This window comes from Ostrea edulis, chromosome 2 (assembly GCF_947568905.1).
Source record: "Ostrea edulis chromosome 2, xbOstEdul1.1, whole genome shotgun sequence".
Classification (NCBI taxonomy): Eukaryota; Metazoa; Mollusca; class Bivalvia; order Ostreida; family Ostreidae; genus Ostrea; species Ostrea edulis.
In genome coordinates, this window is record NC_079165.1 from 11,152,519 (window position 1) to 11,176,993 (window position 24,475).

Here is a 24,475-nt window from a genome sequence, read left to right on the forward strand (position 1 = left end):
GCTTTTTACTTTGGTTATCAGACATGGAAAACGAAATTATATTGTAAATGGTATTCGCCGACGACCGTTACCGGTTCTAAAAATTATGTCGTTATGGGGGATACGTTAAAACGCTTTATTTCACTTAGACGCTTGTAAACACTGAAATGGAAAGAGAAACTTACGTAAAGTTTTCCGTCTCTCGACTCAAAGACGAGTTAAAGAAAAAAGGAGCCACCACGAGAGGCAGAAAAGCCGACCTTATAGACAGGTTTGTAGTTTCATACCTCATAGCCGTTATTTTCGTTTGTAATATTTCAACAAATTCGTAGCTCTGCACCCATGCAGACGACGGAGGATGTTTACGCCGGCATGATTATGCCTAAATATTGTTTTGATGCTCAGTGCGACAATTCTTTTATCAAAATGCATCAAAATTCAATAAATTAATGTGATATAAGTTATATTTATGTCATCAATTATACGTAATAATTATAGTACTATACGGACTGTTGTTAATATTGTAATACATGATACAATGGCATTCACTGACATGTACTAGTACGTCTTGGTACCTAATATTTTTTTTATGGGAAGTGGACATTGTACAGTACTTTATTGTAGGCTTAAGGCATATGATAGAAATAAAGATTTCAAGAATGACCCAATTCATATACCTGAGCCTTTGGAAGTTGATTGGCCAACGAGGGGATTTCAACAGCTCCAGGAATCACATAAAGAAGAAATCCCAGAGATAGGCATTGAGCAGATAGACATGTATTTTGTACATAGATTAGCAGGTTTGTTCTTATAATTTACTTGTATGATTAAGAACAACATTTTTGTAAAACATACATCTAACATTAGGAGTCATTTAATGAATGTGCAATATCTTATAGAATAATTTGTACATATATATAATTATGTGTTTATAAGTAAATAAATTTTAAAATCATGAGCTTGTACTTATGTGTAGGTGACAGACAAAGCACTGGTGATGTCAAGGCTATCGAGAAAGGAAGGCTGATTGTTGAAAGTGATAGAGTCTTGGCTGTGTCATATTTAAAGGAAGATAATTCCCTGTTCTTTACAGGCATTGTTGGCGCAGCCATGAAAACAAAGGCAAGTATTACATTTAATTTGTGGATATAATATACATTGTAGTACTAATTGTACATGTACCATGTATGTTATCAGTTATTTTCTCTTATTTTATTACTCTGTACTGAGATATTTTTGTAAAAATAACTAAAAAAAATTATATTACCCAGAATACATGTATGTATTTCAAATTAAAGGTAACATACAACTTCAAATTAAAATTTGACAAAAACTCGGGAGACATCTTGAACAGCCATTGTGAGTGTCCTGCAGGACGAGGTCCCCATGGAACTTGCAAGCATCTTGCTGCTGTTGCCATAGTTTTACTCTCTTGTTCTGAAGGAAAAGGTTTGAGGATTCAGAGATCATGCACAGAAAACCTGCAGACATTTCATAAACCCAAACATTCATACTCAGGTAAAAATACATGAATATTATGTGATGTTCCATGATGAACAGAAGCAATAGTTTTATGACCATATATTGAATCAAGTACAATAATTTATTTTTTTTCCACATGTTTAACATATTCAAATTTTGATATAGGTTCACCAGTCAAAGCTGAAGATCTGCCCAGGAAGCGGAATCTGACTGATGATTTTTTAAATGATCCCCGCCCATAACATCTAAAAGGTGTAGCTGGTTACCCGGATAGGGTTCGCAATATGGTCTTAAACCAATGTGCAGAGACCTCAGACAATCTGACATACAGATATCTCATCGAGAAAGCAAATATTCAGGTAAACATAAGCATGAAAATGCATTACTCACACAAGCAAGAATCTCACTTAATGTCCCTGTACATCGCTAATTATAAGCAGTGTCAAGTCAAAAGTATCTCGCTAGTGAACTTATAGCAAGCTATATTAGTAATGCATATAAAATGTTGATTTTAAAATTATAAGTCTGTTAATCTAAAGCAGTAAGTAGTGATGGGTAAAACTGCACATATAAAATAAAGTGTTTAATAACAAACAAACTGTAACACCTTTTGTTTCACTAGGCAGCAGTATTGGACCATGATTATTTGGAAAGACCCTTCACAGAGTATTGGGTTCAACGAGCTGTTGAGGTAGGTCTTTTGTTAATTGGCTTAAACTGCATTTCAACAAAATTAAATTTTATGACAGTTGTGCAAATGTTGTATATGTGTTAAAATAAGATATAATGTGCAATGTAAATTGATTGCAAGGATTTTTTCTCATGTTCATATGTATTACTAATACCATGCAATTTTATACTACAAAACACAGTACAAGATATATGGTTTTTGTTATATACAATTTTTTAAAGGTAACAGCAGATAAAGTAGTTGCCATTGAGGAGCAGACACGTGGACAAGCCAGCTCAAATAATTGGTTCAAGGAGAGATCATGGCGGATCACAGCCTCAAGATTTGGAGATATCTGTTTAGCTACAGACAGGCGTAATAGGCAGAAACTCTGCGAGTCCCTATACCAGCCTTCTGCTGCTGTATTTCGCAGTGAAGCTCTAGTCCATGGAAGTACCTACGAGACACGTGCTATTAGGTATGTTTTAGTGTGAGCTAGTCAGACAATCACGTGTACAGCAGAGACCTGGTTTGTAAATCTTAACGCTCTATATAAGCATTGGTCAAATCAGTAAATTATTATTTACATATATTATATGCCTTTTCTTATTTTTATCTCTCATTACAGATCCTTTGAAAGAGAGACTGGCCAAGGTGTTCAAAGATGTGGTTTCTTTGTTGATATGGATCGACCTTACTTGGGGGCATCACCGGATGGACTCGTTGGCAATGATGCACTAATTGAAGTCAAATGTCCCTTTGCTGGTCGCTTTGAGAAGATTCAGCCTGGAAAGTACTTCCCATATCTAACAATGGACTCTGTAACTGGTGAAATGAAATTGAAACCCACCTCTAAATATTTTTTCCAAATACAAGGCCAAATGCTTATTGCCAAAAAACAAATTTGCTATTTTGTTGTATACACTTTCAAAGATTTGTTCATCCAGAAAGTACATATTGATGTAGAATGTTGCCAGAATTCTCTTCTTCCAAAGCTTGATGTATTCTATGATAAATTTTTCATGCCATACTTGTTATCCTTGCTGTAAAGTGGAAGCATATATGCAAACTTGTGTTAAAGTTTCTTCTAAATGATTTATCGAGACAGTTCATTTTTTTTATACAGAATCTTTTTTGTATTCATGATTTCATTAGAGTCTGCAAATGATTCTTCATGTTTTTTTGCCTAAGTTTCTGCCCAGAATGCCAATCAATTTCAGATGAAATACATTGCATATCCATGATATGAAATTTTCTGTATTGACAATATACATGTAACAATGCATAGATGTTGGTTATATAAAGTGTTAAACTTTTTAAATTGATTTTTACAAAAAGATATTGTACTTTGACCCTTTCAAGGTAAATAGCTTTTACACTTAAAAGTTGATATGTCTACCTAGATCCTTGTATGATGTATCCCTTTGAATATTGACAGCACATGTTGCATAAAGGATACAAAAAATGTACGATACATTTAAAACTTGTAAGCAGAAATATGAACACAACTCTCAAGGGATTCACTGTATGTGCAGGGCATACATTTATTAAACTTAGACATGTATGCATGTACATTTTGATATACTACTGGCACATGTTTAAGCACTTTTATCAACAATGCAATTCCTAAAATTTGACAACATAAAACAAATGTACACAATTCTGGAAGCTAGGGGGATTTTTGACATTGGTAGCTCATGTTTCAAAATTTTGAACCTCTTTGCAAGCCCAATCACCCTCTCTACATGAATACGTTTTGAGGCAACTCGCCTATCTCTAACTATTTCTTCGGGGTCAAGTTGGCTTTTGCCCTTGAGAAACGTAGGTGTATTAATAAAAACATTCTGATTCGCAAATAAATCTTGAACAAGAATTCCCCGATCTGCCATAATGCTGTCACCAGCATCAAATTTGCCTACATCTAGCAGAGTAGAGTGTTCAATGATTTGTCTGTCAGACACAGAGCCCCCATAAGTAGAGGATACATAAGATACTGCTCCATTTGGAGTTACACCTACCATGGTTTTCAACGTGTTTTTGTGTTTATAAGAAGACCATGTTTTGGATTGTGCCTCAACATTTGATGGTTTGTGAATTGGTTGCTCGGTTGCATCTAAAATTACGCGTGTATTGGGAAACTTTTTAGCAAAATCTGTTGGCATATGTTCTTTAATGATGTCTTTAGAAGGCCAGAATTGTTCCTCTAACTCTTTTAATTGAAAATACAAAAAGTTAATCCAAGTTGTTACAATTTTAGAAACAGTAGATTCACAGACTTTAAAGAGCATAGCAAGTTCCACATCTTCTTTTGCTTGTCTGAGTTTCATCAGAGTTAAAAACAACTGATCTTGTGGACTTAATAAGCCACATTTGTAATTCAAGTCAAAAGCTGCTGGTCCAAGAATATTAAAGAGAAGCATGAAATGATCATAGCCATTCAAACCAGTGTAATAAGAAAGCATCTTAGTGTCCAGTTTCATACCTTCAATTGAAAATCTACCTAAGGTAGGTATGTCACACTGGATTTCTTTCTCAGCTGTTGAACACATTTCTTCTGGCATGGATGTGGACATACTTGTAGATGACTGATCTACGACAACTTCGTGATGTACAATCAATTCATCCATATACATGGGCAGGTCTTCAATCATTGGAGTACATGTATCTTGAGTAGACTCTCGCAGCCTCTTTCGCTTAGCTCTGTCAGACTCCTGGGTAGTACTGGTATTCTTGAAGTCAAAAACAGAGGGCGCAGCTCCATACTTAAGTCGTCTTCGTTCACCTGTCACAAATTGAATATGTTACAGGAATGTTGGTTGTAAGTTATACTTTATATTTAAAAGCTTTAAGATTCGCTAATTATAAACTAGATTTGTTATAATTGATTTACATAAATAGTCATGTAGCAAATTCAACCTTGCATTTTTAGCAGTCACTTCTACTGTAAAAAATATTAGGGGGGGGGGGGTGTCACCAAATATATGAAAATAACACCAGAAAATGGTGATTGTTAATGTGCAGACCCAATCTAATTAAAATTAGATCTTCCATCCGCTCCCCAGTTTGGGGAGCGGATGGAAGATCTAATTTTAATTACATTGTGTGGAGACCAGGACTCAGCTGGTTATATGTGTGTATATATATACATATATGGTATCATAGCACTCTTTCATCCTGTAACGTTTTATCAAAGCAGTATGTGTCTCGTCATATAGCCTAGTATTATATTAAATGAATACTGTGATACATACCACATGTCAGTAGTTGCACCTGAAAAAGAGTAAAAACAAACCACAAAGCAACGCATTCAAGAATGTAAAAAAGAACGTTATCAATACACGAATACAAGACAAAATGAAGAAACTTTATAAATCAATATTTGAAAGAAGGAAAAATTCAAACAATTCAACAAATCAATTGACGATGCAGCTTTATATAACTGATTGATAGGACCTCGATCTAACCTGATTCGGTGATTTTGTAGTCATCTTCTGTGAAGTGTATATGGCAAACAACGTCTTCTTTTCCTGGGTTCCATAATTTTTTTGTTTTCCTATCCATCCGTTTGATCGCTACCCTCCATTTCAAGAGTAATTCCTGATCTGTGGGAAACTTGTGACCCCCAAAACCACCACAAAGTGGAACACAACAATATTTCACCATTGTTTACTTCAAGCGTCTAATTGATAAAGCGTTTTCAGTATCCCCCATAAACCGTGACTAATATTTAAAACCGGAAACGGTGCTGGCGTAAACTATTGAGGAACTGTCTACATTTAAATTGTTGTATATCAAGATTCGCAGGGATTATTGAGTGTACAGACTATGATCCCTATAAACTCTCAGAACCGAACCGCGAATTCAGTCGAAGTTATCTTGTTGATGTTTTGAACTAATATCTATAGCGATTTGTACACACAAACCAATGCGTTTATGACAGCAGACCTGATTTGCTACACAAGAAAATATGAATTATTAAAATCATATTCCTGTATGATATGAGAATCTAGCTGTTTAATATGTGAATCTAGCTGGTTAGCCAGAATCTAAACGTATAAACGGGGTAGATAATTTTTTTTTTTTTTTTTTTTTTTTTTAGAAGTGTGCGTTGTATATGTTATCTCGTTGTTAAGAGCACCTTTCAATGTTATCAATTTGCGTGTAAATGTTTGATTTTCGACGTTTTCTCTCATTGCATGCGCAACCCTCTGTTTATCGGCAAGGTACGTACAAAATTTCACAAAAGAAATGTATGATCAAATTACATGTTAGTTTGTTAATATTTACATGTATATTTTTTTCAAATCCAGAGAAATTTTAAGATATTAATGAAAGCTATACAGAAGAGAGAGAGAGAGAGAGAGAGAGAGAGAGAGAGAGAGAGAGAGAGAGATCTTTTAACTCATATTTCAAAACCTTGAGTTATGGAAGTCCATAAGTAGAATTTGTTTTTCATGCTCTGCATCGTATTAATTCAATGATCACATATTTCGTTATTTCTTATTTGACATTGCGAATTTTTTATTGAGATATTTCATTACAGAATGAAAGGAGAAACGAGAAGGGTCAGAGGTCGCAGCAATGTGCCCCACGACGACAGCATCAGCGATGATACAGAGAAGAGAGAGGAGCGAAGATATGCTGAAGAGGAAGAAGAGGGTTTCCGAGTGTTACCTCCTGAGGAAAAGCGCTGTGTCAATGCCAAACTGTTTCTACTCCAGGAAGAGAGCGAAAATGGGCGTAACTTGTAAGTAATTTTCAACAGTATAAACATGTCGTGTGCTTTTACATGCATCAAGATGGTGCATTGATCATAATGCGACAAATTTTGATTATATGAAATTAAAGGGGCATGTACACGGTTGAGGTTAAAAATTTCTTTTCCAATTTTATTGTTTACAGTATTTCTAATGGTCAACCAAAATTTGAATATAAGTTTTTGAGTTACAAGTGAGATACAGCACTCACAATTCTGTGTTATGTAAACAAGGATGGTGCCATGTGTTTGTTTACATATAGATTGCTTGATAGGAAATATCATGTTTAAAAGAAAATGAGATATGTTAAACACTGGGAGCTATTGAATTATTTTCAGAATTAACTTGTAAATTAAAAAATCTGCTTTAAACGAACTTTTACCGTTATATCGAGCTTATATGTAAACAAAAAACAGGACACGAGCCTTTCTAACATAACAAAGAATTGTAAGCTCTGTATCTCCCATGTACCTCGAGAACTGACATTCAAAATTTTGCTGACCATTAGAAATACCTTAGTTACGCATTTTAAACATTAAAAATAGAAAAATAAAATTTCAAAATTTTCAGCTGGAATCGTGTCCACGCACCTTTAAGGTCGGGGTGTCTCTCTCACTCCACTTTCGGTGGGGAGGAATGTGGTAATGTTATGTCGATAAATTTACAACTGCTCTAGTTATAGAGGTGCAACGTTAAGTTACACTTTATAGCTAATAATAATAACAACAATACATTCCTTATTTAGACAGGATAGCACAATTAGTACAAATGACTAGTTTACATTGTGGTCCTGTATAAAACATATTCACAGACAAATAAATGAGAGAATAGAAAAATAGATAACAATATAAAATATATACATAAAATATAAACACGATACCATTGGGGGGGGGGGGGGGGGTATGCATGTCTATATATCACTTATTTGAGTAATAATGCTGCAAATATGCTGATTTAAAAAATGTAATAGAACCACAGCTTCTGACAGACTCGGCAACTGATTCTATAAAATTGTGGAGGATACCTTAAAAGACCGTTTATAATATTCAGTTCGAACTTTTGGTAAACATAAAACGCCACTATCGCTACTTCTTGTTGTTCTGGAACTAACTTGACTTAGAACCTTAAAAGCAAGCATTAGTTTTCTATATATAAAATAATCATGAACAGGCATCCATTTAAGAACACTAAAATATCAACCGTAGAAGTCTGAATTACTTTCACATTCAATGTAATTCTGGCTGTCCTTTTCTGTAATTTAAAACGTCTGTGAATAAAACCCCTGTTAGATCGGTTTTAGCTCACCCTGAATTGAGATAATTGCCACCCCTCCCCCAGAACAGTGGTGGATCAAAAAAAAATTAAAAAGGGGCTGGTTACCCAAGTATGTACCCTTTTCGCGAGAGAGAGAGAGAGAGAGAGAGAGAGAGAGAGAGAGAGAGAGAGAGAGAGAGAGAGAGAGAGAATTAAAGAGCCTAAATGAAGAAACAAAATTACTCCTCCCAATAAACCAAGGCACTGCTACAGGAGGGGCACAATGAATGAACATCAGTATGTCTGGAACACAAGGTACCCTCCGAATATTTTGTGATCCAAAACTACTTTTCCCATTATCAACTTTGTTTTATCACTCCGGCGCAGCAAGCCTCGTGTCTCATGAAGATTAGGGGGAGGGGGGGGGGTCGAGTTTGAAAAAAGACCGGTTACTAACTCGCACTGGTTTCTATGGAACAATTATTTCTCTAAATTGCAAGTAACTGTAGGAAAATACTTGTAATGAACATGCACGCAGACAGTTTCAACATTTTTTGTATTTCAGGTACAACCATATGAGTACACTTTTGGCAAACATTTTAGCAGAAAAGTCGGAGGAAGCTTTGGAGAAATTAGAAGACGACAGTAGAACCTACAAACGAGAGAGGTTTGCGTACAAGGAACCCTTCATTAAAGACAATCCCGCCAAAACGCCTACTGAGGTTCTAGCGCAGGCGCAGTGGCGAATGATGAAGGTGCGACTTCTTGTTTACAATGCTAAGGACTGGTAGAAGTATTTAGTTTGAGTTTTTGTTTATTCGACAGATCTTATTTTGTATATATACACTGGTACTTCGTTAACCCAGATAGTTGTAAACCACAGGTACATGAGGACAGGAAACAGCACCTTCCCCAACCCCCTTAGAATGTTACCTCCGGACCTCTTGTGACTTTTTTGGTCAATCACTCCTTTATGACGTATTTCTGGTCCATCTTATGCCATAACTCCGAAAATTAAACAAACCTTTCATTTTAAAAAACCCAAACCCGATTAGCATATACATGTAGGATGGACCAGAAACATGGGGGGGGGGGGGGGGGGGGGGGTTAGGGGGTAGATGCTGTTACCTATCCTCAAGCACTTTTAAATTTTTCAGACTGCTTGTGGAGAGCCGAAATTCATCCCAAATGAAAGTTTTGGTACGTATTACTTAAAATCTGAACAAGTATATTGCACATGACGTCGGGTTAGAAAAAAATTATTCTTTGCATAAAAGGGCCATGCCAAGAAATCCCGTCCGGTCTGAATTCGTTGGTTTCAATAGGGCCATATTACATGCTGATTAATAGTAGCCGTCGCTTATCTCTTAATTGCGGTCACTGATTTATAACGGTTTTTCTATACCGGAGATTTTGCTAAGAATTTCTTGGCATGGTAAACGAGTACGGTATAGCCGAGTTTGGAACGGAAAATTTGAAAGGGTGGGGTGGGGGGGGGGTAGTAAAAATAATTTTAAAAATATGAACTACTGTATCAATACACATTCTGCAGACAGAAAGGTATATTCAATATTCTACAAAATATGCCGGCATCGGGATCGTTCGTCTAATGTGTAAAGGTATCACACCGGTAATTGTCCAATCAAAATGAACTTAGTCAATGGTAGTTCCATATATTTAAAAGAATGATTTTTTCCCCCTGCGCGATTCTTCTCATTTCCTCTTCTTCTTTTCTCTTAATTTTTGTACCTCTGATTAGAAAATTTTGTGTAATTTTCGGAAATAATCAGTTGTATACAAAGGAACTATTTGATGTTGGTAGCTGAGGCTACTTCCTGAGGTGCACTCGGGCTGTTTACACACATGTGAAAAACATGTGGATTTGAGTGTAGTCTTGTTTGCGGGTAAAAGCTTTCGAAAATTCTGCGTAGGATGTTGTTTTTGCGGTGTCGGCAGACGAGACGGGTAACAATGAGCATTTCCAACAGCGTTATTCGGCATTAGCGCGTTATTGGCATCAATTTAAACAAGTGATAAATTACAACGTTCTCTAACGATTCATTCAAAATATGTGATGAAGTGCAAGGGGGGGGGGGGGGGGTCACAATTTGTAATTTTTGCCATTAATGTGCAAAAATAATTTTCAAAACTGACCAAATAAGCTTGTATGGGGTTATTTGAGTGTTTTTAGTTGAATACACAAAAATCATGACGGCGCCGTTTTCAGCACCGAAGTTTTATTTGTTAATCTAAATATGCATGAATTATATACAACTGAATTGTACAGATCCTAGGGTTTTGACCCAGTTAAATTTTATGGAGTTTAAAAACGTGGCATATTTCGGCCAAAAACTACCTTGTTCTATGATTTTACATGCGCATATACAGATTTGCCAGACGAAGACGATGAAGACATTTATCGCCTGATACCCAACTTGATGAAGCAGGCTCTCTGTTTTGAACAAGCTGGGGTAGGGCTCCCCAGGGAGGAATTCATACGAATGTCAACCGCCATGAGGGAACTGGTTGAAAACTGGCCGGTCGAGACCCTGCGATTCTGGGGAAAGATCCTTGGTACACGAAAGAATTACTATGTAGTGGAAGCCGAGTTCAGAGACGGCGATTACGAGAGCGATCTTAGTGACGAGGAAGACGATACATCATCTAACGATAAGGTAGAAAGCGACAAATTATAGTCTATCTCAAATACGGGGCAATAGTCCATCACAAATACGGAGCAACAGTCTATCATAAATAAAAAGGTGAAGATAATGAACTGTGATCAAATTCATAACTCTATAAGCAATACAAAATAGAGAGTTGGGCAAACACGGATCCCTGGACACACCAGAGGTGGGATCAGGTGCCTAGGAGGAGTAAGTATCCCCTGTCGACCGGTCACACCTGCCGTGAGCCCTATATCTTATAATCAGGTCAGTGTGTAAAGAACGCCTAGCAATTGGTATGAAACACGTCAGACAACATTTGATCCAATGACAGTCTGTATTGGCAAACTAGATCGGTATAACGACCATAGAAGTTGCGAAATGCTGAGTTTAAACGGGACTGTGAAACCCCTGTAACATCAACTTGTTTGTCAGTAGCCTTCCACAATTGGAAAAAAAACCCTGATCATACGCAGAACAAGCTCTTGTATAACTAATCAGTTGAGAGACATAAACACCATACATACGTTGGTGATAATGGAATATTTCTACATTTTATATTGGAAGTTGACAATACTTCAATAAAATATCTAAGTATGAAGCAGATGTGGAAGACTGTGGTGTCTTTGATTTTGAGTTCACTGAGACATATCGAAACAACATTGGATAAAAACGATTATATTTAATATATAAAACGTCGTCGATATATCTAAATGTTGAGCTGAAGGCCATAGGATGTTTTTTTCCTTTTAAATAAATTTAGCCTCGTAAGAAAATAAAAACAGAGTAATAGTTTATCATAAAGACAGAGGAGTAGACTATGAAATATTTTAGTTATTTTGGTATCAAAATATTTTTTCCAAAACCAACAGCATCAAACTGTACACCTTTTCAACACCTTACACCACCATTCCTCACAATAAACGAAAGACTAGACTTTTTTCATATCATAGTCATCTGCTTCGTCTGTAATATCCCAGTCAATCGGACGAATAGATATGAGTTACCGTTCCTATACTGGATTCCAAAACTTGTCAAAAACCCTTACGGGGATCTACATTGCTGGATCCAGAAAATGTTCTACCAAGCCCCTATCTTTGCTCCTCACGAAAATATTAACAGCTGTGAAGGCAAAACTTCAGACTTAAATTGTACCACAACATAGTTGAGAAGTGGTGTAAATCAAATATGGATTCTAAGATATTCCATAGAACTTTTAGCTTATTTGAAATCACAAAACTGTTCCAAAATCAACAACATCAAAACGTATGATATATCAACACTTTACAAGACCATTCCTCGCGATAAAAAGACTAGGCTTTTTGACATCATAGGTAGCTGCTTTTTCAATAAAAAAGGAACACAGAAATATTCATATCTTGTGATGAGTCATTCAAGAAAATATTTACTTAACAGTTGGAAGACTCGATCACAAAGATCTGCGTAAATATTGCCAATGAGGAACTTCAGCATCTTTTTGATATCAACTTCAGAGTACCTGTGCGTACAATCAGAGTGGTGTTTAACAAAGAAATATTTTGAACGACTGATCTAATACAGTTATAGTCGATCTTAAATACAAAGTAATGGTGGTCGATAAATGCAAAGTAACAGTCTATTACACACACATATAATTGTGTGTTACGTCCCTTGTTGAACGTTTTATATTGAGACGGCACCTGTTGTAGGTGAAATACCACAAATTCAGACCTATGCTCAGCGCCCAGGAGTGTAGCAGTAAGGTTTCTTTATCGTGCCAACGCCCGCCGTGACACAGGACCTTCGTTTTGAAAGTCATATTCGAAAGACCCGTGATTCTCACTTCTGAATCGAGCGTTTGGCAAAGCAATCACTACCTATTTTAACGTCTAAGGTCAGACGCAGCCCTGGTATGAGCGGGACTCGAACTCACGACCTCCCGATCACATAGTGAATGTTCTACCTCTGAGCCAATCTCTCACCAGAGGGCGTATTACGCTGCGCTACAACACCTCTGTCAACGTCTGAATGTCAAGATTCTTGGCAAAACTGATTTCTACCTATTGCATTATAAAGTATGATTTTACAAGTTTTAGTGTTAAGCTTAAAATCTTACAGTAAGTTCACAAAAACAAGAATTCCATGATTATTCTAGTATTATTGGATGAATGAATATTTATATAAAACCTTTTAATTCGCTCAGGTGTCTCATATTTACCAGCTTCTGCGTTTATAAAATTCAGACAAATGTTTGATTTGCTTAGATATTATCATTACAGTTTGATATGCTAAGTTAGTTTTAGTACGTTTTGATATGAGTTTTAGACGTTGACAGAGGTATTAGTGGAGCATAGCGGGAACGATAACTCTGGGTAGAGATTGCCACTGAGCTACCGCGAACGGTCATAGTAATAGTCTATCAAAGAGACACATTATCTATCATAAAGACAGAGAAACATTCCGAAATTCCTTTCAGTAAAGTGGTTATCTAAGACCAAACAATGAAGCGGCTTAAAAAAAAAAACAGCTATGGTTGATGAGCGAAGAAAATATGTCTCAAAATAGTTCTTACTCCACAGGCAAAGTTTAAAAAAAGAAGAAAAAAAGAAAAAAGAAAAGTCAAACCAAAACAGAGAGGTAATAAAGAAACTCAAAATAGAAAAACCCTATGACACGGAGTGGCCATCCCTAGACATAAAAAGGATAAACATGCAAAGTATGAAATCCCGTGGAGTCCCCCCAAAATAGTTATTTTCCCCAGAACAGAGATGTTTCCTACAAACACAAATTATGGATTCACGAGCAGTCTATAAGATAGTCACCTGTATATGATGTTTATGCCTCTTAACTGATTCGATACGCGAGAGCATGTTCTGTGTGTGATTAATTCTTAAATCGAGGCAAGCTACTGACTCTTAAGTTGATGTTATAGGGGTTTCAAGAGTGTCATTTAAAGTAAGGATTTTGCATATTATATGCTCGTTATAATGATCTTATATACAAATACAACCTCTCGTTAGGTAGAATGCTGTCTGATGTGTTTCATACCAACGTTTAGGCCATTCTTTCCATACTGGTTTTGATTACCGATTACTCCCCTTACCTGATCAAGATAGAAGGCTCACGGTGTGTGACCGGTCAACAGGGGATGCTTACTCCTCCTAGGCAACTAGTTATACCCCTGATGTATCCAGAGGTCCATGTTTGTCCTCATATTTTTATGGGGTTTATGTGTTTGCCCAACTATCTATTTTGTATTGCTTGTAGGAGTTATGAGATTGATCACTGTTCGTTATCTTCACCTTGCATTGATCACTGTTCGTTATCTTCATATTTCATGCTAAAAAATAAAAAAAAACAAAAAACAACTCACCAGACTCGTACAAAGGCAAAGAATGCGTGTACGTGCTGTCCATTGAATAGCTATTCTGTCAAAACACAGAAATGATTGCGGTATAAACTAAGTTTGAAATTGAAGTATTGTTCTTTGAAATGGTTACTCTCCACCAGAAGACCAGATTTAGGGAAATGAATGCTAGGATTGATATTACTGACCAATGACTAGGTCATATCAGTTTTCTGTTTAAGTGAACCTATGAGATGGTAATAAATACCAAGCACACCAATTGTAATTTCCTTTAATCTTTTATTTTATATCTGTTTAAGATAGAGGATAGCATGATCTTTGATGGTATGTATCTGTGAAATGTGAAGATGCTAGTTTCTTTGTTTTTCGACGGACTTTTTTCCGGCTGTTGTTTTTTGTTTGGTTGTTGTATTTATTGTGTGTCTTTGTATATGTATAGAACAATTCGCTACAACAACAGGTCTTGTTTTTGTTTGTTTTTATTGTATGTGTTTATTTGGGTTTATATTTGTTTGTTTTTACTCGAAGTAGGAAAGAACATTACTGTGAAGTATATCTTTTAAAAATATAATTGATAAATAAATTTCATTTTTGACAATGCATGAAGGTATGAACTGCAGCACTTCACCCCGGCATGTTTTCATGAAGCGCTAAAGCTTTGCAGGGTAGTGATTCACGAGAAGGATGAAAACGAGAAGCGTTGCTGTTCATATCCTCATGTATTTTTCAAAAATGAAATCTAAATCTATTATCTATATTGACATTCTACTTTCATTTCTGTCGGAATTCAATGCCGTTAAAATAAACATACAATATTCATCAAGATTCATAATAGTGCAGTGGCAACAATTTCAAATTCTAGGATGACCCCAACCTAGGGTATAACAAAGTACAACCTATTTGATTTGATGCAGAATTTTCTGTAGATTTTGGAAATGATGGTTGTAGTCTGATAAAATGTGTTTGACTTAGCCTAAATTTGGATTTTCTGTCACAAAGTCACACTATTTTTGTGAAAAAATTAGTGAGTACATTTTGTCTAATTATGACTGACTTTATGCAGGAAATCAAACAAATTGGTTCTAAACCACGTAGCCTAACCCTGCCAATTGTATCAAGACTTTTATATGACAATGCTGTGCAGGTTTGTTGGATAATGAAAGAAATATGGACTTAAATTGTCAAAAACGTCTTCATTTTTCGTTCCGAGTACGCTCATTTCGTGCGTCTGACAGACCGATTCATCATAGAAGTTGCATATACTACACATCAAAATTTGTCTCATTGACTCCTCTCTCGACTGGTATATAGTTTGCATGTGTGGCATAATCCATTAGGCTGCAACACAGGCACTTGTTTCTGTATATAAGTTTTGACGTCTGTATACTAATAATAACACAAGGTACCTAGCTTCAAATGACACCGAATGGCACCCCCCTGAGAATGTCGGTCCTTTGAGCTTTCAGGGAATTTGCGATGCAAATATATATACTACTGTTCTCTTCTACGATATTTCAGCTAAACAATCATATATGGCATGACTGCATTCATCACCGCTTATCTCCGAAAACTGCAACAATACATGACCCTACCCCTCGATTTTCCGATTTATACACTGTTACCCCCTAAAATAGCTCTTAAAACTTCATTGTTATTTCGGATTTTAAACATTTCGGTTGAGCATCACTGAAGAGACATTATTTGTCGAAATGCGCATCTGGTGCATCAAAATTGGTACCGTATAAGTTTTACATTGTATGGAAAGAAAGCGAAGACATGTTCTTCCTTGGATTTACATTCACAACTTACCATTCACTGTATCTCTTTTACTTTGTACTTATGGTGCACTTATAGCATATATGACATAAGTGATTGTAAACTTGTACAGTTAACAATGATTGAATCACTAAACTTATTGAAAAGATTGTATGAGCATATACATGTACGTATATCATGTCAGACAGTTACATGTATAAGTGATGCATAGTTATTTCACATGTCACATTGATGACAAACTAGATACGGTACTTCAACAGTCTTAGGTACTTAGATGTACTTGTGATTTTAATGAATTATTCAATATATTTTCATGTCACAAGCATTAACAATTAGTAAATACCCAGATGTACAATGTACTTTGTCTTAACAACTGAAGTTGTTGGTATAAATATAGTGGGGTATTTAATTCTAAACTTGTTGCTAGTTGGCTTCAACTCGTAAATGGTTTTCTGGGGTGTGGCTTTTAGCATATCAAAATAACATTGAAATAAAAATCCACCAACTCCTTAATTTTATGTAACTACGGAGCGAAGGTACCCAATGACTTAGTAGATGTGCAATAGTTTTATAGAACAGCACTAGAACATTTTATCTAGACTCTAATACAGCTTATTTATGATAAATTTTCATTGTTTTGCATGATTAACCACTTTATCTTCGATATATTTGCCATTCTATACAAATGCACAAATGTTTAACAATTTCTCAAATTTGAGGGTGGGGGTAACATTTTGCAGTCTTACAGCCTAATGGATTATGCCACACATGCAAACTATATACCAGTCGAGAGAGGAGTCAATAAGACAAATGTTGATGTGTAGTATATGTAACTTCTCTGATGAATCGGTCCGTCAGACGCACGAAATGAGCGTACTCGGAACGAAAAATGAAGACGTTTTTGATAATTTAAGTCCATATTTCTTTCATTATCCAAAACACCTGCACAGTATTGTCATATAAAAGTCTTGATATAATTGGCAGGGTTAGGCTACGTGGTTTAGAACCATTTTTGTTTGATTTCCTGCATAAAGTCAGTCATAATTAGACAAAATGTACTCACTAATTTTTTCACAAAAATAGTGTGACTTTGTGACAGAAAATCCAAATTTAGGCTAAGTCAAACACATTTTATCAGACTACAACCATCATTTCCAAAATCTACAGAAAATTCTGCATCAAATCAAATAGTTGTAGGCCTACTTTGTTCTACCCCAGGTTGGGGTTACTCCCATTTTAAAGCCTCTTTTGAGAAATGACCACAGTACTAAAGCAGATCGTTCACAGCTGCATCGATCGCTTTTATAACGAAATGGCTTTTAAATTACAATTTGTAAAGATGTCAGAGGCAAAAACAACGGTAATATAGTTTTTCTTTGAAATTCTTGCCTCTGATTTTTGCTGCACTAGACTATACCCATCATTTCTGATTATTATCGTTATCAATGATAACTCACACTCCACATAATAACAACATCCAAGACAGGCTGATGACGTCATTCTGTGCATTCAATACGTCTTTCGATCATAAAATTGTAAAAACAAATTACCATTTACTTCTTTTATTCTGGAAGACGATACAAAATCTTTTGACATTTGCTGTTAATCATTGAGATGAAATGAAGTTAAACGTTCCAAAGAAATTGGAAGAAACTGAGATATATTTCTCGAAAACCGAATATTCAGATAAAAGATTGTTTCAGTTCTGCGTTAATACCTCTGTGTTTTTCCACCAGAGTAAAGAATATCAACGACAACAGCAATTGAACAAAGATAACCCAGTGATAAATATACTGTCGATGCTCTAAATATAAATCAGTGCAGTAACAATGCTGGATAACTTTGATGCTATCAATCTAAATTTAGTCATTTACAGATGAATCCACGACTGTAACGGACGATATCAAGCCATTCTATAAACCACCTCCCACAATTCCTTGCGAGAGCTTGGGAACGGGTTTAAACAAGCATGTGTACTTCGTCTGTAGCGAACGTAAGTGAAAATCCCTCCTTGAATCTAGAGACCTCGATATAGGTTATAATAATGAGATAAAAACAGTTTTTAAGAAAAAAAAATTTAAAAAAGAAAAAATTAGTGACATATTTTCATATATTTTCCCCTTTGAACAGCACCCTTACTCTTTCGCTGAAATATTGATACAGACACGTCGTATGATTTTAAGTTACTATGCTGTGTTTAGTAGTATTAGTCGTTGACCATTGTGATGTATTTTTTTTAGCTGGTTTACCTTGGACTCGACTGCCACACATCAACCCTGCGCAAATTGTTGCAGCTCGGAAAATCAGACGATTCTTCACAGGAGATCTCAATGAACATGCAAGAAATTTCTATACAAATTCATTTCACTGTAGCAGCACAAAATGTAATAACGCCACAAAATGTAATAACGACGCAAAATGAAATAACGACACAAAATGTAATAACGACACAAAATGAAATAACGACGCAAAATGTAATAACGACACAAAATGAAATAACGACGCAAAATGTAATAACGACGCAAAATGGAATAAATATATATTATTACTACAGTAACTTGATCCGATGAGTCGGAACACGTCGAGTTGACAGGCGCGGATCATCAGATCACACGAGACGCGAAGCGTCGAGTTTGATCTGATGATCCGCGCCTGTCAATGAGACGTGATCCAACTCTTCGGATCAAGTTACTGTAGTAATGATAAATTTATTATATACCCCCTTGTCAATTTTAAATCCACATTCATAAGATAATAAATGTAATCCAAATTATCAAAAACACAGACATACTATGAAATTATGTTTTGTGTACGTGGTTTCGTTTGTGACGAGGTCAATATTTTCCACAAATAACGTTGCGGTGATGCATTGTGACGTCATTGTGACGGCATCAGTTTCAGAGGATACTGATACGGAATCAGAAAACCACAGTGTGGTGATCCGGAAAACCGGATCACACGCTGTGAAATCCACAGTATCAACGAATATGGGTATATGGGTATATAATAAACTGAATTATTACATTTTGCATTATTATGTTTTCAACGTAGAATTAATACCACAAAATGTAAATAAAATTCTCTTTAACTGAATTAACGATATCATTATCTTTATATATAATATGAGCGTAATTATCATATTTTGAGTCGAGTTCAATGCAGAATGAAATAAAGCAAAATGTTATAAATTTATAATTTCTATTGAGCGCCAAATTAGCTTCAACTCAAATAATGGAAAGTGTCATTAATTATGCATACTTTAATTTTGAATTAATGCGTGCTTTGAATGAATCAGAGATATAGAGATATATGCATTATCAATCAATGAGAGTAATATTGAGTTTCTGTTCTTTCACAATTTCTACATACATTGTAAAACAAATGTGTGTATGTGTGGGGTGGGGGTGGGTGGGCCTGTGTGTGTGTGTGTGTGCGTGCGTGCGTGTGTTTACATAAAGTAGGCAGTAAAATGGCTGAATATCTTTGTACTGTTGAATTCTAAACATAATCTCAAACATCTTAAACAGGTCCATAATTTTGGTCCAAATAGACATTTCATAAAATGCGTATACGCGATATGTTAAAGGTAAATGCCACACGGTGTTGTGTAAAAATAAATCCCAAACACTGCATCTGTAAACCAATTCAGTGGAATTTTCTTTCCTCACCTTTACGTATGTGTGATGAATGAATTTAAAAAATACCTCTCTATCATGTATGGATAAAAGTAGATACCATCTGAAAATCAATTCTTCAAACTTTGCTATGGTGTCCTTGGTCTTTGATTTAGGGCTTTAAAAACCAGTATCAACCTCACTCTTGCTCTCAGAATTAAAGTTTCAAGTAAATATCTTATCTATCCATCATAACCAATTTTGTCAATTTACCATGTTAACCTTAACCATGAAAAATGACCATGCAATTTAATACATGTTCTAATCTTTCTCTTGCGTTCTATTTATAATGTATTTGTAAAGTCCTTGTTTGATATCTTATGCTTGAGAGGTGATTTCGACAGGAAAAAAAAACATGTAAAGAGCGAAGATTCAAATTAAACGTCTAAGTTAAAAATAAACCAAAGTCTACATTATATATATGCTTGTTAAACATACATATATTTCGCAGATTGTAAGCCATCCTCCCTTTCCTGGTGTGGAGAAGAACTTTTTGCGTGCACAAATTGCACGCATCAGCGCCGCCACGACGATATCGCCAATCGGTTACTTCCGGTTTGACGACAACGAAGAGGAGGAAGACGCCGAAGAATCTGGTCAGAGAAGTCTACCATTTTTTGAAATCAAAGATTCATTAGAAAAATCATGCTTTTGTACCATGACAATACCGAGTTGTGGTTGATGGCTAGGTATGCTTATGGCCCTCGCCATCGTATCACCCTCATCAGGTCATTGTTAACAGGTCTTCGACTGAGCAGTTAGATTGTACAATAGCGAGCTGAGTATTTTATCCCATTCAAATCAGATATTTTTCCTGTCAGTGTACGACGTCTAATTAATAGCTGTTCTGTTAATTACTATTGACGAAGTCTCCAATACTCTTTACAAAAATGAAATCTAATAAATTGCCCAGGATCTGATGGTTTTTGTGCTAAATTCTTCAAAATGTTTTGGAAACATATTGGGTTTTTGTAGTTAGATCTATTAATTATGGCTGCAAGAATAAGAGTCTTTCTATTACACAAAGACATGGTATTATTACACTGCTATCTAAAGGTGGCAAGCCAAGGCAATATCTAAAATCTTTTATCCTTGGTTTTATTGAAAATGATAGTAGGATTAAGAACACCATTGTCCTATAGCTTAAATGCTGTGTGTATACAACAAGGTGCACCGAGAAGTCCTTGAATGTGCGCACTGCAATATTAAAAATTAAATCTTTTTATGAAACTCAAAAATTTATTGCTCATAAAAATGTTGAAAAGGAAAAGTTTGATACCCAATGGAATAGGTGGAACCCGCTGTTTTCTTAACCCCCTCTCCCTCCTCAAACCTTACATATCGTCAGCTTATGATTTGTTTTTCGCTCTGATGTTAATTTATCTGATATATGTGCACAAAAATAAAAATCATAAAAAAATGTCGCAAATCATTAATGGGTTCAGACCATTCAAGTATGTCCAAAAAAATAGCCATACCCCTATCGAAGAGGAGAAATTGGGAATATACTTTTAGTGAAAATACGATGGATGGAAAAACCCAAACTAGCATTAAAAATTTCTTATATTGAAAATCAAAGTTTGTTTAAGCCATGACACCATGACGAGGATAGGATCACAATTGGGATTTTAAATTTTCATATAGGTATATACCTGTTAGCGATTTCTTTCTTAACATAATTCTAAATCTTTTCAAAAACAACGAGACTACAATTTGTATAATAATGCCCATGTATGCTCATGTGGTGTAGATTCAAGCTTGTTTAACTCCCTAATCCCGGAGTCAGGATGAGATTATAATTACGGAGTCAGGATGGGATTATAATTACGGAGTCAGGATGGGATCACAATTCCGTAGTCAGGATGGGATTATAACCCCGGAGTCAGGATGGGATCATAATCCTGGAGTCAGGATGGGATCATAATCCTGGAGTCAGGATAGGATTATAATCCCGGAGTCAGGATGGAATCATAATCCCAGAGTCAGGATGGGATCATAAACCTTGAGTCAGGATGGGATCATAACCCCGCAGTGAGAATGGGATCATAATTCCGGAGTCAGGATGGAATTATAATTCCGGAGTCAGGATGGGATCATAATCCCGGAACCAGGATGGGATTATAATCCCGGAGTCAGGATGGAATCATAATCCCAGAGTCAGGATGGAATCATAAACCTTGAGTCAGGATGGGATCATAATCCCGCAGTGAGGATGGGATCATAATTCCGGAGTCAGGATGGGATCATAATCCCGAAATCAGGATGGGATTATAATCCCGGAGTCAGGATGGAATCATAATCCCGGAGTCAGGGTGTGGTGTAGATTCAAGCTTGTTTAACTCCCTAATCCCGGAGTCAGGATGGGATATAATCCCGGAGTCAGGATGGGATTATAATCCCAGAGTCAGGATGGTATTATAATCCCGGAGTCAGGATGGGATTATAAACCTGGAGTCAGGATGGGATCATAATCCCGGAGTCAGGATGGGATTATAATCACAGCTGTTTAGCGGAACATATTGGAGAATATGCAGGTTTTTCTAGGATGTTCTTCTCAAGACAAACTTTTTAAGAGTATGAATTATCAAATCATCATACAAGCACCCTCGAGTAGCATTGATAACCACAATGAAGGATTAAAATCTGCAGACAGAAAACACGACAGGAAAGTTTTGAAATATTTCCAAGAACTACAACCATCAAGATACAGGACTCACGGCGGGTGTGACCGGTCAACAGGGGATACTTACTTCTCCTAGGCACCTGATCCCACCTCTGGTATATCCAGGGGTCCGTGTTTGCCAAACTCTTTAATTTTGTATTCCTTATAGGAGTTATGAAATTGATCACTATTCGTTATCTTCACCTTTCAAGGATACAGTTTGTCAAATCTATACACATTTAATTTTATTCAAAGCACGACGCATATGGGACAAGGGCAGGTTTAAGTTGAGGTTCAAAGTTGTAGTATTGATTCAAGCTTGTTCAATACAGGATGAGCCCTGGGACCAGTTTAGGGTTAAAGAGTGTTTAAAGTTTTGAACTGTTAGTGTCCCAAATTATAAATTATGAATAGTGTTGGGGCTCATGGGCCTCTTGTCAATTTGTTTCGAACTACATTGTACTTTGATCTTAATTTGCAAATTGTAAGTATTTTTAAGTATGTCGTCATCTTATACCATAGATTTTGCACTATCAAGTTAGCTTGATAAAGAAACTCGCAAAACATGCGCCTTTACGGTACTAGCAAAACCGCAAATGAGAAATGGACTGAATGTCGCAAAAGTATACGATGTGAGGTTTCAAAGGCGGATTTTGATATACATGTTCACGATTTCCAATTTCAGGAACGAACGGCAGAAATAATTGCATTATTGATCAGGAGTTTGAAGGAATGCCTCTTCGCGACCTTTGTGATCCAACAGGGCAAACGTGGTGCCATCATATGCAGTCTATTTTGCCGCAGGTATGCATCAAGTCTGATGTGATGCTTTCATCTAATAGACGATAGACTATCGAACATAAAATATGTAATTAATCAATTAGTGGGTTAGGACGAGAAGAATACCAAACATATATTCTGTAATTACACTGTATAATTAAATTAAAACTCTGTAATTAGAATATGAAATCTGTAATTAATCAATGAACAGGGTAGGAACACGTGGTATAACCCTGTGGAGTCTAAATCAGGTGAAGGAGCCGAGGAAGAATCTGATGAGGAGGAACGGAACGAACCGGATGAACCAGAACCGGAAGTTGGCCCGCCATTACTGACTCCTGTTTCAGAAGATCAACGTACGCTGTTCTCGTTATTTATGCGGGGGAAAAAATTTAAATCAGTGCATGAAAGAAACTCGATACATCTTTGCCTTTGATGACATAACTTTTTGTGCTTGTCTTCCGACAACGTAATTATACGGATCTTTTGCGATGCTGCTGTTGTGGCTTTTTGTTACTAATATTAATGGAATAATTTTGTTATTTGGCAGCGATAGTTGATTCGCCAGCATGGATAGCACGCACGTCTTCCCGCGTGGTACCAGAATTTGCCCTGGCGGTGCTCCAGTCCAACACTTGGCCTGGATCATGGTCGTTTGGAGCAGAGAGGGGGCGGTAGGTCCACAACGTTTGTTGTAGTCCAAATATATCAAGAAAAACAGGAAATTGTAAATGTCTCGCTTTAGTCCAGATCTATCTAAATGATGCACGCACGTGATTATGATAATCAAACATCTTTTGATAAATTGAATGAGCGTCTGGGTGATTTAGTGTAAGGAATATATGTCACAATGCAGTGAATGATTATCTTCTGCTTAGATACTTCACGTCAATATACAATGGCTGGGGACAGAAAAATTTAGGCGACGCCTTTGAACCGGAACTGCCGCCGGATATCATGGAAGAATTTCCGAGCGGACCTGAAATCACGGAAGCAGAAGATCCGTCACCGGCCGAGGAGTCGGCGTTTAAGGCTGCGTTGGCGGACAAAGAGTTTGATGAGGAGTTCGGCGAGGACCAAGCGGAAGAGGAAACCTCGGATGTGGACGATTGATATAGAGACATTTCGAAGTCAAAATCATAGTATATCAATTTGTTAGTAAATGGCTTGTCTATTAATCAAAGTGTAATGGAACGAATTATGAAAATGATTTATTACGGCTGTATTGCTTTTAAGCAACAAGTACTTTCTGGCATAACCTCGTACGTCATCATTCTGAGATTTTGTCACAAGTAAAATGAAATAATCTTTGAATTGTTTTAACTTTATATCTTTAGCTCACATGAGCTGAAAGCTCAAATGAGCTTTTGTTCGGCGTCCGTCTGTAAACTTTCAACATTTTCGACTTCTTTTTCAGAACCACTGAGTC

The 24,475-nt window shown here is 36.3% G+C and overlaps 3 protein-coding genes across 6 annotated transcripts; 2 read left to right on the forward strand and 1 right to left on the reverse strand.

Moving 5' to 3' along the window:
• Positions 1-47: 47 nt before the first annotated feature.
• Positions 48-3,300, forward strand: LOC130052079 (uncharacterized). Of its 2 annotated transcripts, XR_008800440.1 has the most exons (8): positions 48-250; positions 604-779; positions 956-1,101; positions 1,278-1,497; positions 1,627-1,820; positions 2,084-2,152; positions 2,374-2,609; positions 2,760-3,300. XR_008800440.1 is itself a non-coding variant. In XM_056156093.1 (5 exons), the coding sequence occupies exons 2-5, from the start codon at positions 1,746-1,748 to the stop codon at positions 3,178-3,180; spliced, it is 801 nt and encodes a 266-aa protein (XP_056012068.1). In that variant the 5' UTR covers positions 1,280-1,497; positions 1,627-1,745; the 3' UTR covers positions 3,181-3,300. The 2 variants fall into 2 exon arrangements, 1 of the variants encoding a protein (XP_056012068.1); XM_056156093.1 differs by lacking the exons at positions 48-250; positions 604-779; positions 956-1,101 and having other exon boundaries at positions 1,280-1,497.
• LOC130052078 (uncharacterized) lies at positions 1,781-5,880 on the reverse strand. 3 transcript variants are annotated; one of them, XM_056156092.1, is made up of 4 exons: positions 5,596-5,880; positions 5,383-5,401; positions 4,614-4,913; positions 1,781-2,178 (listed from the first exon to the last, which is right to left on the reverse strand). In XM_056156092.1, the coding sequence occupies exons 1-4, from the start codon at positions 5,617-5,619 to the stop codon at positions 2,174-2,176; spliced, it is 348 nt and encodes a 115-aa protein (XP_056012067.1). In that variant the 5' UTR covers positions 5,620-5,880; the 3' UTR covers positions 1,781-2,173. The 3 variants fall into 3 exon arrangements, with proteins under 3 accessions (XP_056012067.1, XP_056012065.1, XP_056012066.1); XM_056156090.1 differs by lacking the exon at positions 1,781-2,178 and having other exon boundaries at positions 3,647-4,913; XM_056156091.1 differs by lacking the exon at positions 1,781-2,178 and having other exon boundaries at positions 3,647-4,831; positions 5,383-5,880.
• On the forward strand, positions 5,876-24,357 carry LOC125678946 (radial spoke head protein 6 homolog A-like). The gene is made up of 13 exons (XM_056156089.1): positions 5,876-6,354; positions 6,675-6,878; positions 8,708-8,897; positions 9,300-9,342; positions 10,531-10,817; positions 14,454-14,478; positions 17,807-17,923; positions 18,171-18,268; positions 20,056-20,200; positions 22,952-23,070; positions 23,258-23,402; positions 23,597-23,720; positions 23,925-24,357. The coding sequence occupies exons 2-13, from the start codon at positions 6,676-6,678 to the stop codon at positions 24,157-24,159; spliced, it is 1,731 nt and encodes a 576-aa protein (XP_056012064.1). The 5' UTR covers positions 5,876-6,354; position 6,675; the 3' UTR covers positions 24,160-24,357.
• Positions 24,358-24,475: the final 118 nt, after the last annotated feature.